This window comes from Lissotriton vulgaris, chromosome 7 (genome assembly GCF_964263255.1).
Source record: "Lissotriton vulgaris chromosome 7, aLisVul1.2, whole genome shotgun sequence".
NCBI classification, from domain to species: domain Eukaryota; kingdom Metazoa; phylum Chordata; class Amphibia; order Caudata; family Salamandridae; genus Lissotriton; species Lissotriton vulgaris.
This window is the reverse complement of record NC_141695.1, coordinates 1,064,734,858-1,064,747,299: the sequence shown is the minus strand read 5'-3', so window position 1 is coordinate 1,064,747,299 and position 12,442 is coordinate 1,064,734,858. Positions and strand designations below refer to the sequence as shown.

At 47.1% G+C, this 12,442-nt stretch overlaps 1 protein-coding gene across 1 annotated transcript in view; it reads right to left on the bottom strand.

Annotated features, from left to right (window-relative positions):
* TGFBI (transforming growth factor beta induced) overlaps positions 1-12,442 on the bottom strand; it is a 225,671-nt gene that overhangs the window by 69,567 nt on the left and 143,662 nt on the right. Inside the window, exon 7 of the mRNA XM_086931518.1 lies at positions 3,601-3,742. Coding sequence (XP_086787644.1) covers positions 3,601-3,742 — 142 coding nt within the window. The remainder of the gene's footprint in view (positions 1-3,600; positions 3,743-12,442) is intronic.

Genomic DNA, 12,442 nt, shown 5'->3' with positions numbered 1-12,442 from the left:
AATATGGAAAAGGGGTGATGACAATAGTGGGATGTGACTAAATCGGTGAAAGGTCATTTTGGCAGAAGTGAATTACAATGAGAATTATTAGACTGAAAAAAGGTGGAGGATCTTAGTCTGTCTGTATTAATGGCTGGTAAGTTCTCAAGCTTAGAAAAAGAATAACCATTACATTTTGATGAACATCATGTATAATATGTGTGATTTTTTTCCTGTCTCCTCTTTTTACTGTGTTAGTTTAAACATATGTCAATAATCACAACATAATGCAACATGGCTTGGTTTAGTTTAGTAAGGCACACCCTTTATACAAGGCCTGCTCCTTTAAGTGAGTGATCACCCTCATGCGCCTCTTTTTGAAAAAAGTAATTGCTCTTGTTCAGTCATATATGGACAGCAGCATCCTCACCTAAACAGGAGCAATACCCTGCTCCCAGGTATCCCAGCCAATAACCTTTTCATGCTACCTGTACTGTATTGGTTCCCTCTACAAATTTGAGCCATCCAGGAGATATGCTCCATCATAGTGGAATGTCACTTACAACACGATGCTCTACCTAGTAGACAAGATCAGAAGTTTGCAAGCCTTTACCCTTATAAATAACATTTTCCTTTCTTGAAAAAGAACACTTCACAAAGAAGCTTCCTCCATCTGACTTACTCTTTACAAAAAGGACTGTAGCCTTTTTGCTTCTAATTAAATATGCCCTTGGCTTCTATTTCTTTGTGTTTTGGATTTAGGTAAAATAAGGAACATTTCAAGTATTGTCCAACATGAACAGGGCAAGGTGTTTTGTGAAGATTATTGCCTTTACAATAGAGTCACTTCAAAGTGCAACTTTATTACTAGTTCCAGGGAATTTGAGACATCAGTGCTTACTTCCATGTTCTAAGTCCACTCCAACAGTATTGAATTAAGTTTAGAATTCAAGGCTAATGTTCCCTGTTCACAGTTCTTTCTTTTAGCAATAAATTAGCAACTCAAGATTTTACCTAGGTGGGGTTGACCCCGTGCAGGAGCCTCACAATAGACTGTGCCATATTTGCGGGGTCCATCTCCATGAAGGAGACAGCACTTCTATGGTCCTCATGATCAATGCAAGGTATGGCATCTTCTCCCACTCTGCTCTATCAGTGTCAGGATCTCTGCAGTCACAGCCGGTCAGAGAGCTGTTGCAATGGCTGTCTGAAGGGTCAGACTGGGAGGACAGTGGACAGAGGCTGGAAGAGTGGAAAGTGGATAAATGTCAAACAAGGGGTTCAGGGTGAAACTATGGCTTATGGAAGACGTCTCCCCTATTTGAGCATTCAAGAATGAAACGTGAGAGTTCTTTATTGCATCCCATTTTTTTGGAAGGTTAGTACCCTCTATGAGAAGGGTATTCACATTTATTCATAGTTAAATGATTTGCTGATCCATTTGACATCTCATTACAAGATGACTCAGAATACCCAGGTGGTGGGTGCTGTGCAGCAATACTACATTATTCTATTCAGTCTGATTACATTTCGGCAGATTCAGCAATTCTATTTTCTTACCTGGCATATGTACAAGCAAGCTATCTCATTTGTACAATTTTCCTTAGCGGAACAGGACATTCGCCAGGGATTATTAAGAGGAACACTGGAGATAGTAGTCTGCTTGGATGTATTCCTGACACAAGGCCTGTCTTTAATTTGCAAGCTCTGACACATTGGTAGCCAAAATGTGAGGCATATGAATACTTGGTATCAATGACGCATTCTGACTGGCATGCAATTCTAAAGAGGTTGGTCATTCTCCTTTTCAGTAAAAGGCATTTTTTCTCACTCATCCATCCGTGTACTTCTTCGTCCTCAATGAAAGTGAGTACGTTGATAGACCTTGAGGGTTCTCTTGTTTATCAGTAGAAATTGTTTCATCAGAAAGCTGCACGGTCTTCCAACTGTACAACACTGGATGAAATCTTTTCCTCTCTGTTGTAGATTGCCTCCCTCTTGTTTTTTTTAGTCATGGTATGAACAGAACACATGGGGATCAAGTCCTCTGTAAATATAAAATATGGCTTTGTTTGTGACTCATGATATCTTCATTCTATCAACCAGCATTTCGGTAGAGACCAAATTTGAGTCCATTGCTTGTGCACATATCCAAGGGAAAAATTGGCAATGTTAGCTCTTAAGTTGATTTTCCCTGTTCTCCCACCTTTCTTTGTGGGTAGCTGCTTTTAACAGTTTTCCCTTCCAAATCTTCTTGCTTCTAGAGAGAATTTACAGGTTTACCAGTTCTATGACAGGCCTACCTTGATGATTCGCATCAGGGCACATATATCAGTTGAGGGAATTAGTGGCTACGTTTTCAAAGAAAGGGATGGTGGCTGAAGGAATTCAGAAATTCTTATGCTGTTTGTTCTTCCCTCCATGTGTATGTATCCAGAAATGTTTCCTCTAATAATCCCAAAAATCAAGGTTGAAGTGGTTCTTGAGCAGGAGCATCAATGCATTTGTCTGGGATATTTATTTATTAGTTGACTTCAGGCAAACGCCCTCCTTTTTTTCAAAGACATAGTCATTTGTTCATTCTACACTTGTCACTTTTTAAATATTGGGAGGTAAACAAAATCATTGGCATCTAGGTAACTCTAGATGTAAATAGGTCATTCTTAGTACCCGTTGTGTTTAAACATATTTTGATATCACATCCCATACACAGTACTTATAAGGGAACTTGGGGAAAATTGTCTCTCTGCCATGGAAACCTTCTGCTGCCATGCTTCAAGTGTACCATGGTACAATTATTTTATATTATGTAGTATTTGAATAGTAACTCTTCGTGATCGAAACTTCTCTGAGCAGACTGATGTGTGGAATTGTTTGCTGGATGGAGTCACTCACTGGGTGAAGTGATATTCAATGTTCACATAAACTAGTGAACTGTGGATAGTGTGATTTGTGTGTTAGAGTTTTGCTTCACGGGGGAACATTTTCTGACCCTATGACCTAGCCCCAGTGAGTTTATTATGTCATGAGTGTTCACAACTGAGGTGCTTAGCATGGGAGTTTGGACCCATGGTCCTGAACCTAACCCAAGTCATTTCTGGAAGAGTTGTCATGCATGGGGATTGATTATGGACCCACAACTCCTAAATATTTGCATTTCAGAATCACCATTTTTTTATCAGTTACTCTTCTGTTTCTATCCTCAGGTTCCGCATATAAACTGTATTTGAGCCAAAGACATATTGGTTTACATTTTTACTGTCACCTTATAGTATGACATGTCTGTCCCCTTCTTACTCTGCTTCTCTTCTTCTGAAATGCAATGTTGCATCCATTATCTTTGTTTTCCTGTGTCTGGTATTTCCTGGCATAATTTCACTCTGTATGGCAGTCCCTGTGTCTCCATCTTCCCTCTATCTGTGCTTCTCTGTGCCCCCTTATTTTCCATGACAGTACAGTTGTTGTCTTTGGGCATCATTTTACCTGAGTCTTTATGCTGAACAATTATCTAATTTTCTCATTTATTCCTTTGAGTTTGCAAAGCCAAGCCAGAAGAATATCACCTACAACATTTTTACACATCTTCAGAAAAACTTTTCATTGCAAACACTTCAAATTTACCTTTGAGAGCTTCTGGATCTCCAAGAATTCTGTTTAGCGTTTCCTGGGGAATCTTCTCGAAGGCTTCATTGGTCGGAGCCAAAAGTGTGTACTGTTCATCACCTTCCAACATTGTGGTAAGGCCAGAAGCAGCAACAGCAGCCTGAAAATGGAAACACCCAGCACACTGAAATTATCAGATCTTTGAAGAGCACTTATAATCTAATATTTAGTTTGTCCTTTGCGGTCAATAAAGTGTAATCAAATATTTAGGTCCTCCAATGCCTTCAAGGAGTTATGGTTACATGACAATTATGTGGATCTGGAGGGGAGATCTTTAAATCAAATTCCCATGCCCTCTTTATCCCAAACTTCTTGCCTGTGCCAACTGTTTTGAAAGCCTGAAACCATAGCCGCAAAAGAACCAAGGTTGTCCATAGAAAAGTAACTGATTGAGGGAGATGCTGATGTATAACTTTAAAATTCCTATATGTACTGATAGAAGATTTCCATTCTTTTCATGTTTTTGAAGGTATGGAAGTGAGATCAATCAGACAGCATGTATACGTTGTTGGCCAAGACCCCCCAAAGATTCATGCTAGAGAGGTATATATTAAGAGTTCTCCTATAGAGACATTGGGATTTGAGTTAGTTCTTGGGAATTATATTCAACCTGATAATTAAGGTAGAAGAAAAGTGAGATCCAAAATATTTGTTATGTTAAATGCTGTAGAAGAAAATTGTGGAGGCAAAGTTAATAACAGGCAGTGACTTTCTTTCAAGTTTTAGGGCCCGATTGCAATGCGGGCAAGAAGGGCTCCAACAGTCGGTTGGAGCCCTCCTTCCCACATCATAATCACCGATTAGAATTTCCTTCCAACTGAGCCATTTCGATGGGCTAGGTCAGAAGGGAATCCGAATCAGTCTTCCAAATGGCTTACCACGGGCTCGGAGAGCCCATCCACAATTCGGATGGTCCACAGTAATCCCCCAGCTGGCTCTTTCCGGCTCAGAGATTACGGTGTCAGTTTCCCACTGCCTTTTTGTGTTGGCCTTTCCGGCACAAAAAGGCATTGGGAAACAGCTTTGGTGGCCCCAGCAGGGCCCCCATGGGTGCAAGGCCATCGAATGGCAGCCTAGGCGGCACCTATGGTGCTCCCCTGTTGATCCCTCCAGGCGGTGGAAAGCACCTTGAGGTGCCTGCCAAGGGTGCAGAGATGAACTGCACCCCAGCTCTTTGCTCTGAGAGCATGCATTCCATTCGGAATGGAAAGGGAAGACCACTCGGTCCCCCCGAACGTATGGATGGGTGCCCCGATCCCCCCGGGAAACCATTTTGGGCGGGGGCGTGGTTCGGCTGGTATGCCCAAAGCGGCGTAGCCGGAGCACGCCCTTCCCGCCCAGAAGGGGTTGTCCTAGACACCCGCCCGGAAGACCGCGCCCAGTGGGCGTACCTGAGGAGGGTCCCCGCCCTCCCGCAGACGGATAAATAGAGCGCGAATCCAATGAAGCGTCCTCTTGTTCCAGTGCTCTGAAGGCTGCACCACTCGTTGCTCGTGAGCCCTCGACGGAACAAGCGGCAATTTTGAGAACTTGTAATCTTTGTTGTTTCTTTTTCAGTATCAGGCGTGTGAAGGATCTAGGACCTCGCCGAGTAACTCGAACGGAGTGAACGAAGCCATGGCCGGCAAAAAAGCGGGAAAGAGCTCCGAGTTGGAGAAGATACTGCACACTTTGTCGAACCGAATGGCGGTCATGGACCGAAAACTGGGTAAAGTAGATTAGATCGGTCGGGGCTTGGCAGAGGTGGAAAAGCAGATAGCAGCCCAGAACAACCTCACGGGCCGTCCTAAGAAGGTGATAGGTCCGGCCTTGCCGGGAGACGTCCCGGTGGGTAGTGGGAGGCGTAGTAAGAAGAGGGCAATTTCCGGGGAGGGCCCGGTCCCGGAGGTACCCCCAGCAGGCCCCGACACACCGGTGGACACCCCGGTACCGAGTCCAGATGTGGGTTTACCAATCCCTGTTCTAATAACTCCGGTTGATGATGATCAGATGCCCCCAGAACTGGCCCTTCAATTAGCGGCAGTGTTACCCTGGCTTAAGAAGAAATCAGGGGGGGCTGTGGCTGCGGGGGATCCGGCCGAAGAAGCCAGATTAATAATCGAGCAGTTACGGCAGTCAAGAGAAGCCGGGACGGCAAATGTTCCTTCTATTTCCCCACAGGTGGCACCGGGAGTGACAACGGTTGGCCGAGAAAAGGCAGCAGACACGGCGGTTGAACCCGGTAAGAACCCATTGCCAATGGCGGGGGAGAGTTCAGTGCCTTCGAGGCGCGAAAGGGTGGCCCAGCACATCCCAGCGGCCACAAAGGAAATGATATGGGGGGACAAATATGTGAATATGGTTTCATTATTGACCGACCATCGAGAGATAGAGTACGCAAAGACCCAGAAAGATTTATGGCACCCCAGCGTTTGGCGGGCCAAGATGGCGGAATTTAGGGTCGACGAGACCGTAGCGAACTGGGTGAAGGCCTTCTCTATATTTACGGCAGTAATGGGGGAACGTAAGCCTGAAGTGTTGCCCGATTTATCCTGTTACCAGAACAGGATCATGGATTTTTATAACATGTACGGGGGGTATGAGTGGAAAGGTTATGATGTGCACTTTCGAAAGTCAAAAGAGTTTGATGTAACTTTAACGTGGGATTGCCTCAACACAGTATCGTGGCACAAACAGCTCTTGCCTGGATCGGCAGGTACGTCCTTGCCGGGCGGGAGCGGGTCTGGGACAGTGCAACAAAGGCTGGCGCAGCCCTTTCGGGCGAGCACTGGTGGGGAATCACAGCCCAAGACCGGCGGAAATGGGGGCAAGCGCGGGGTCTGTTGGGGCTTCAACAGAGGTAACTGTAACAGGCCCCAGGGAACATGTAGGTTCCGGCATGCTTGTGCGGGCTGTGGGAACTCCTCACATCCGGAAAGTAGCTGTAGGTCCAAGAACGGGGGTTCGGGAGGAAAGGGGGGATCCAAGCAGGATTGAAGTGATGCTTGGGGGGCAATCGTCTTCACCCATTGATGTCATGGCTTTGACCCCCTGGCTGAACAGATACCCCGATCATGTATCCGCCGGAATTTTGAGGAATGGTTTCCTATATGGCTTCAACATCCCGGCGGGGAATTTTAGGGGGATCCCCTTTTGTAAAAATCAGCAATCCGTTCAGCACAACCCGGCAGTGGCAGCCAAGAAAATTAACAAAGAGGTCAGCTTGGGGCGGGTAGCAGGACCTTTTCAATGCCCGCCAGTGGCGGATTTCGTATGTTCCCCTCTAGGAGTTGTTCCGAAGAAAGACCCAGGGGAGTATATACTCATTCACAATCTGTCGGCTCCGAGGGGCGCCTCGGTGAATGAAGCCATTGACCCGGATGTCTGTTCAGTTCGGTACGCATCGTTTGACGATGCCATTGCCCTACTGAATCACCTGGGCCCCGGTGCTCTGTTGGTGAAATCAGACATCGAATCAGCATTCAGGTTGCTCCCGGTACACCCGCGGGACCAGCGCTTGCTAGGATTTACTTTCCAGGGGAAGTATTACATGGATAGATGCATGCCCATGGGCTGCTCAATTTCTTGTGCTTATTTTGAGATGTTCAGCTGTTTTTTGGAATGGGCATTCACCGAGGCCACAGGGCATAGACAGGTGATGCACTATTTAGACGACTTCTTGTTCTTAGGACCGGCCGGCACAGCGGAATGTGCACAGGCACTGCAGGACTTCTGCATACTCATGCAGGAATTTGGAGTCCCATTAGCACCAGGTAAGACAGTGGGGCCATCTACTTCACTGGAGTTTCTGGGGATCGAGCTCGATTCAGTGGAGGGATGCTTCCATCTGCCAATGGAAAAGGTGGCCAAGTTCAGGGCTTCCTTAATACAATGCCTGGGCAAGGAGAAGGTGACCCTGCAACAGTTACAACAAACAGTGGGTCAGCTTAACTTTGCATTGAGAGTAATACCGATTGCTCGCCCCTTCTCACGCTCCATTGCACAAGCTATGGTTGGCCTCAAAGAGGGACACCACCGCACGAGACTATCGGCAGAGGTTCGCCAGGATATGCGCATTTGGTTGGCATTCCTGGAGGACTTCAACGGTCGAGTGGCGTGGAACAAGCCCCCAGCTTCATCTGACGAACTGGGTTTGTGGACTGACTCAGCTGGGAGCGTTGGATTTGGCGCCATCTTTGGTAACCGATGGTCGGCACAAGTATGGCCGACATGGTGGCACTCCAGTGACCCAACAGGTAACATTGGGTTCTTGGAGCTGTTTCCCATTTGGGTGGCTCTGTTGGCATGACCAGATGATTTTAGGGACCGCTCTGTAGTGTTTTGGTCGGACAATATGACAGTGGTCGAGTGCATTAATCAGCAAGCAGCACGCTGCAAGTGGATCTTGAGACTGTTGAAAGAAATTGTGTTACGTTGCATGAGATTGAATGTACAGTTCAGGGCAAAACATGTGCTGCGTGTACTGAATAATGCAGCTGATGCACTCTCTCGTTCACACATGCAGGCTTTCTGGGGCTATCTACCCACAGCGGATCTAGTGGCGGCACCGTTCACCGAAGCACTATGGCTGATCGGTGCTAAGCATGGGCGGAAAATCCGTTTCGCTCGCGGATTTTGCGGATTTTCGGTAAATTCGCAATCCGCGAGATTCGCGAATCTCCCGCAAAATCCGCAAATCCGCGAGCAGCGGATTTTGCTCGCACTGTTCGCGTGAGTTCGCGGCTTCCCAGTACAACTTCGCGCCCCGCGAATAAGTGCAAAATTGCAGAAATACGATCTTAGCAAAACTGAAACTACTTACCAGGTTCAAAAGTTCAGGCTCATCATTAGTAGCCATTTCCTGTAGTGCTTCCTGAGGGGCCCCTCCAGAGTTCAGTTGCCAGTTGCAACTATTATGTGACCCTGCTCTGAACCTCAGAATAGTTACACATATGCCACAAAGGTCCTGAATTACAGCTAAAGGAGACAAGCAGGAGCCAGGCTGGAAGTTCAAATCCATTAATCAGCCCCTAATTCATTATTGTCAGTTGGGGCAGGGCAGGTGTTGTAACTAATTTTGCAACAATGAAAGCACTTAGCAAGTGCAAAAGATCACTAATCAGGAAGCACTAAGGAAGCAGGTGCCAGCTAAAAAAATATTCTGTGACACATTAATCAGCCCCAAATTAATTCAGGTCACTTGAGGCAGGGAAGGTGTGCTTGCGTTGCCACAATAATGTACACTGACTGGACAACCAGAGGGTGCTGTGATGAAACAGAGGGTGGCATGGGTAGGCCAGAGGGTGGCATGAGTAGTCAGAGAGTGGCAGTGGTGACAGAGAGTGGCAGTGATGAAGAAGAGTGTCCCAAACAGGCTGGACACGTAGAAACAACGAGTTCGCGAAACTTGCGACCCGACAGGTAAGTTCGCAATTTGCGACATTGTACAAAAGCCTCGCGAACTGGCAGAAACCCGCGCAAACACAAAAAAAAAAATCCGCAAATTCGCGACAATTCGCGGATTTTGCGGATTGCGAGTTCGCAAATCCGCAAAATTCGCGAACGCGAGATTCGCAAAATTCGCCCATGCTTAATCGGTGCCCCGGATTACAGGACCTCGTGGCAGCCAGCTTAGCGCCCAGGACGAGGAAGGCTTATGAGGGAGCGTTTCGTTCTTACTGCACCTTTTTAGGCACGGCAGGGAGACATAGCTGGGGGCAGGGGGAATCCTTCCTGGGGTTCTTAGTGGCACTTCATAGAGAAGGCCGATCAGCCGCAACTGCCAACAGACATAGGGCGGCCATATCATTCATGGCACAGCTCCATGGCATAAGGGACCCGACGGGTTCCTTTTTAGTCAAAAAGGCGCTCCGCGGTTGGCAACGCCTGGTGGGTCGCAGGCAAGATACGAGGCGCCCGATTGGTTTAGAGAGATTGTCTCGGCTTTTAGCAAAGCTGGATGAGACATGCTTCTCCCTTTCTGAAGCAGTTCTGTTCTGGGCAGCTTTCGCCTTGGCATTTCATGGGGCCATGCGGGTAAGCGAACTCGTGGCGAGGAACAAGAAAGATATGGAGGGAGGTTTACGCAGGGATCACGTTCAAATACGGGGTGATTCGATGCTAATCTCGATAGCCAGGTCCAAGACAGACCAGGAAGCTATGGGGGATAGTGTTGTTGTGCAACGAGCTCGAGGGAGCCCCACTTGTCCGATAAAGTGTTTAGAGGACTACTTGGCACAGAGGCCGGCGACATGGGGAGGGAGCCTGCTTAGGCACAAGGATGGCACCCCTCTGACGAGATTTCAGTTTCAGAGGGTGCTAACACTTACAATCGCTGCGGCGGGCATGGACCCGTGCGATTTTGGGACCCACTCATTCAGAATAGGGGCCGCTACTGAGGCTACGGCTCGGGGTCTGGGTGCGGAAGAAGTGAAACAGCTAGGCCATTGGTCCTCGAACTGTTTCAAGAGGTATGTGCGATTGCACATGTTGTAAAAGACTGATGAAATGCACTCACGCTTGTTGTCTTTTGTTTGAATTACAGTTTCGCAAGCCTGTGACGCGGGGCGGAATTTGGGATCAACTCATCACCAGGGGACCAGCGGTCGAGGATCACCGACTGGAGAGCAAGTGGTATGGGTCGTGGGCCACTCATACGTGAGGCGCGCCGGGGACATATTCATGGCAGGTGACGCGACTCACGCATTTGGGGAATACGGGTTCAGAGTATCCTTCCATGGGAAGGGAGGCCTCTGTTTTGACCAATTTCAATCATTTGTGGAGGGTCTTTTAGGGCGGCAAAGGTCACCGCCATCTATAGTCATAGTACACTTGGGGGGCAATGACTTGGTAAGACTGGGAAGACGAGTGTTAGTGGAACACATTTTGTCGGCAGTCAGCTGGTTGGCTAAGAGGCTCCCGGGGTGCACAATTGCCTGGTCCCACATGATCCCCAGGAGAGTTTGGCGGGGGGGTTTCTCTGTGACGGCATTGAACCACTCGGTAAAGAGGGTCAACAATAAAATTGGGAAATTGTTTCGCTCCGCGCATTTACAAAGCATTCCCCATGGGTGTATTCGGGGTGATCACTTTTATTTGAAAGATGGGGTTCACCTGTCCAGGGCGGGAAATGATTTACTCATAGGAGACTTCATAGCATGGCTAGTGGGATTGAGGAGGCATGACCTTTAGGAGGTGTGGGGGGGCCGGATAGTCGGTCAACTATCCGGCCTGTGGCGGTAAGGTCATGATCGGTCACATAATAAAGTTTGTCTTGTGATTTAGGACTTTTTTCCCTTTGTAGAAAGGGTAAAGTAGATGAATCATCAAGTTGTGCAGATTAGGCGTATTTTCTTTCCTTAGCAGGTGAAATAACTGTTGTATTTATTTTGGTCGGGCGGTAAGGTCATGATTGGTGAGCAGTAATTTCAAGGTCCCTAGGGGGGGCGCCACCCAGAATGGATGGGAGCGCCCGGGGGGAGGCAGCCATTGGCCCCTCCCACGGGGAGGCGGCACCCACTACAGATGGGTCACCTAGGGGGAGACGGCCATAGGCCCCTCCCAGGGGGGAGACGGCTAGATGCCCCTCCTACGAATTTCCCGGGGGCCGGATGTCCGCTCCGGCGGAAGAGAGTGTGGGGAAGGGGGGGAGTCCACGCTGTCCTTCTTATAGATACCTCACACGGGAACTCGGACGACCTTTAAGATGGCATCGAGTGAAAGGTGGCCCCCACGACAAGGGAAGTTACAGTTGGCAACGAGGGTAAAGTCCTCTGCGCATGCGCCACTCACACCGTGAGGGCGGGAGTTTGGTAGTAGGGATCTGACACCGGTTAAGACCTTGCCGTTGGCCCTTAATGCTAGGATGTACAATTTTATTTTAGAATGTATGCATTTTCAGGATGCTTGACTCGGCTAGGAAACCTTTGTATTAGAGATCTGTTAAGGTTAGCCAAAGAGCATGTCTTCATCAAAATGTAATGAATGTAAAATTGTACATAATTTATGAAACGTTTTAATTTAATGTTTTAAATTTTGTTTCATATTTTTAATAAATACGGCCGGGGGGGTAACTCCCGCCCGCCTTCCAAAAGCTCAAACTTGTGTCTGTCTCCTCCCCTTGGGGAATTGGTGTTGGGAGGGGGTGGCGGGCATCCCGGCCATATGAATTCTCTCATAGCAAAGTATAAGGTTGCGACTAAACAGGGTTCGGTTGCATCCTAATTCCTGAGCTGGAACTGACGACTGGAGGTCGTACGGTTCCAGTTCCAGAACAATGCCAGACGGACTCAGGTCCGTCTGGCATCGTAATCAGCCCCTTAGTCTAATGAACATTGCAGCTGCCAAAATAGCCACATTTTCCAATTTTCCAAGATTCAATATATAGAGAAAAGTATATCTTGTATATTGGATCTAAAAGAGTAACTATGTTTCATGGTTCTACATTGTAATCGAGGTGTTCTTGGGACATCATAAACAACGAAAACTAATGTCACCAGGAACCAGACCAACAATGTAGCACCAAAGTTATTTACTTTTTTAAATGACATGTTTATTTTTGGGAAATTACCTTTTCAAACACGGAAATGGGTATTCAAAACACTGTCTGAAAGGATGAGCTATACTGCTTAGTTGTACGAAGTTAAAAAAAAGAGAACATAATTATAGTTAAAAGCACAGACTTTTAGATGTTCTTTTTCTTTTTAAAACACATTCTTTATGTTGAAAGGAGAGATTGTTGAAACTGCCATCTGCATATAATTAGAATGTTCAGATTGTGTTTACTTTTATGAATTGAATGTTGATTGGTAAAGCCACATTT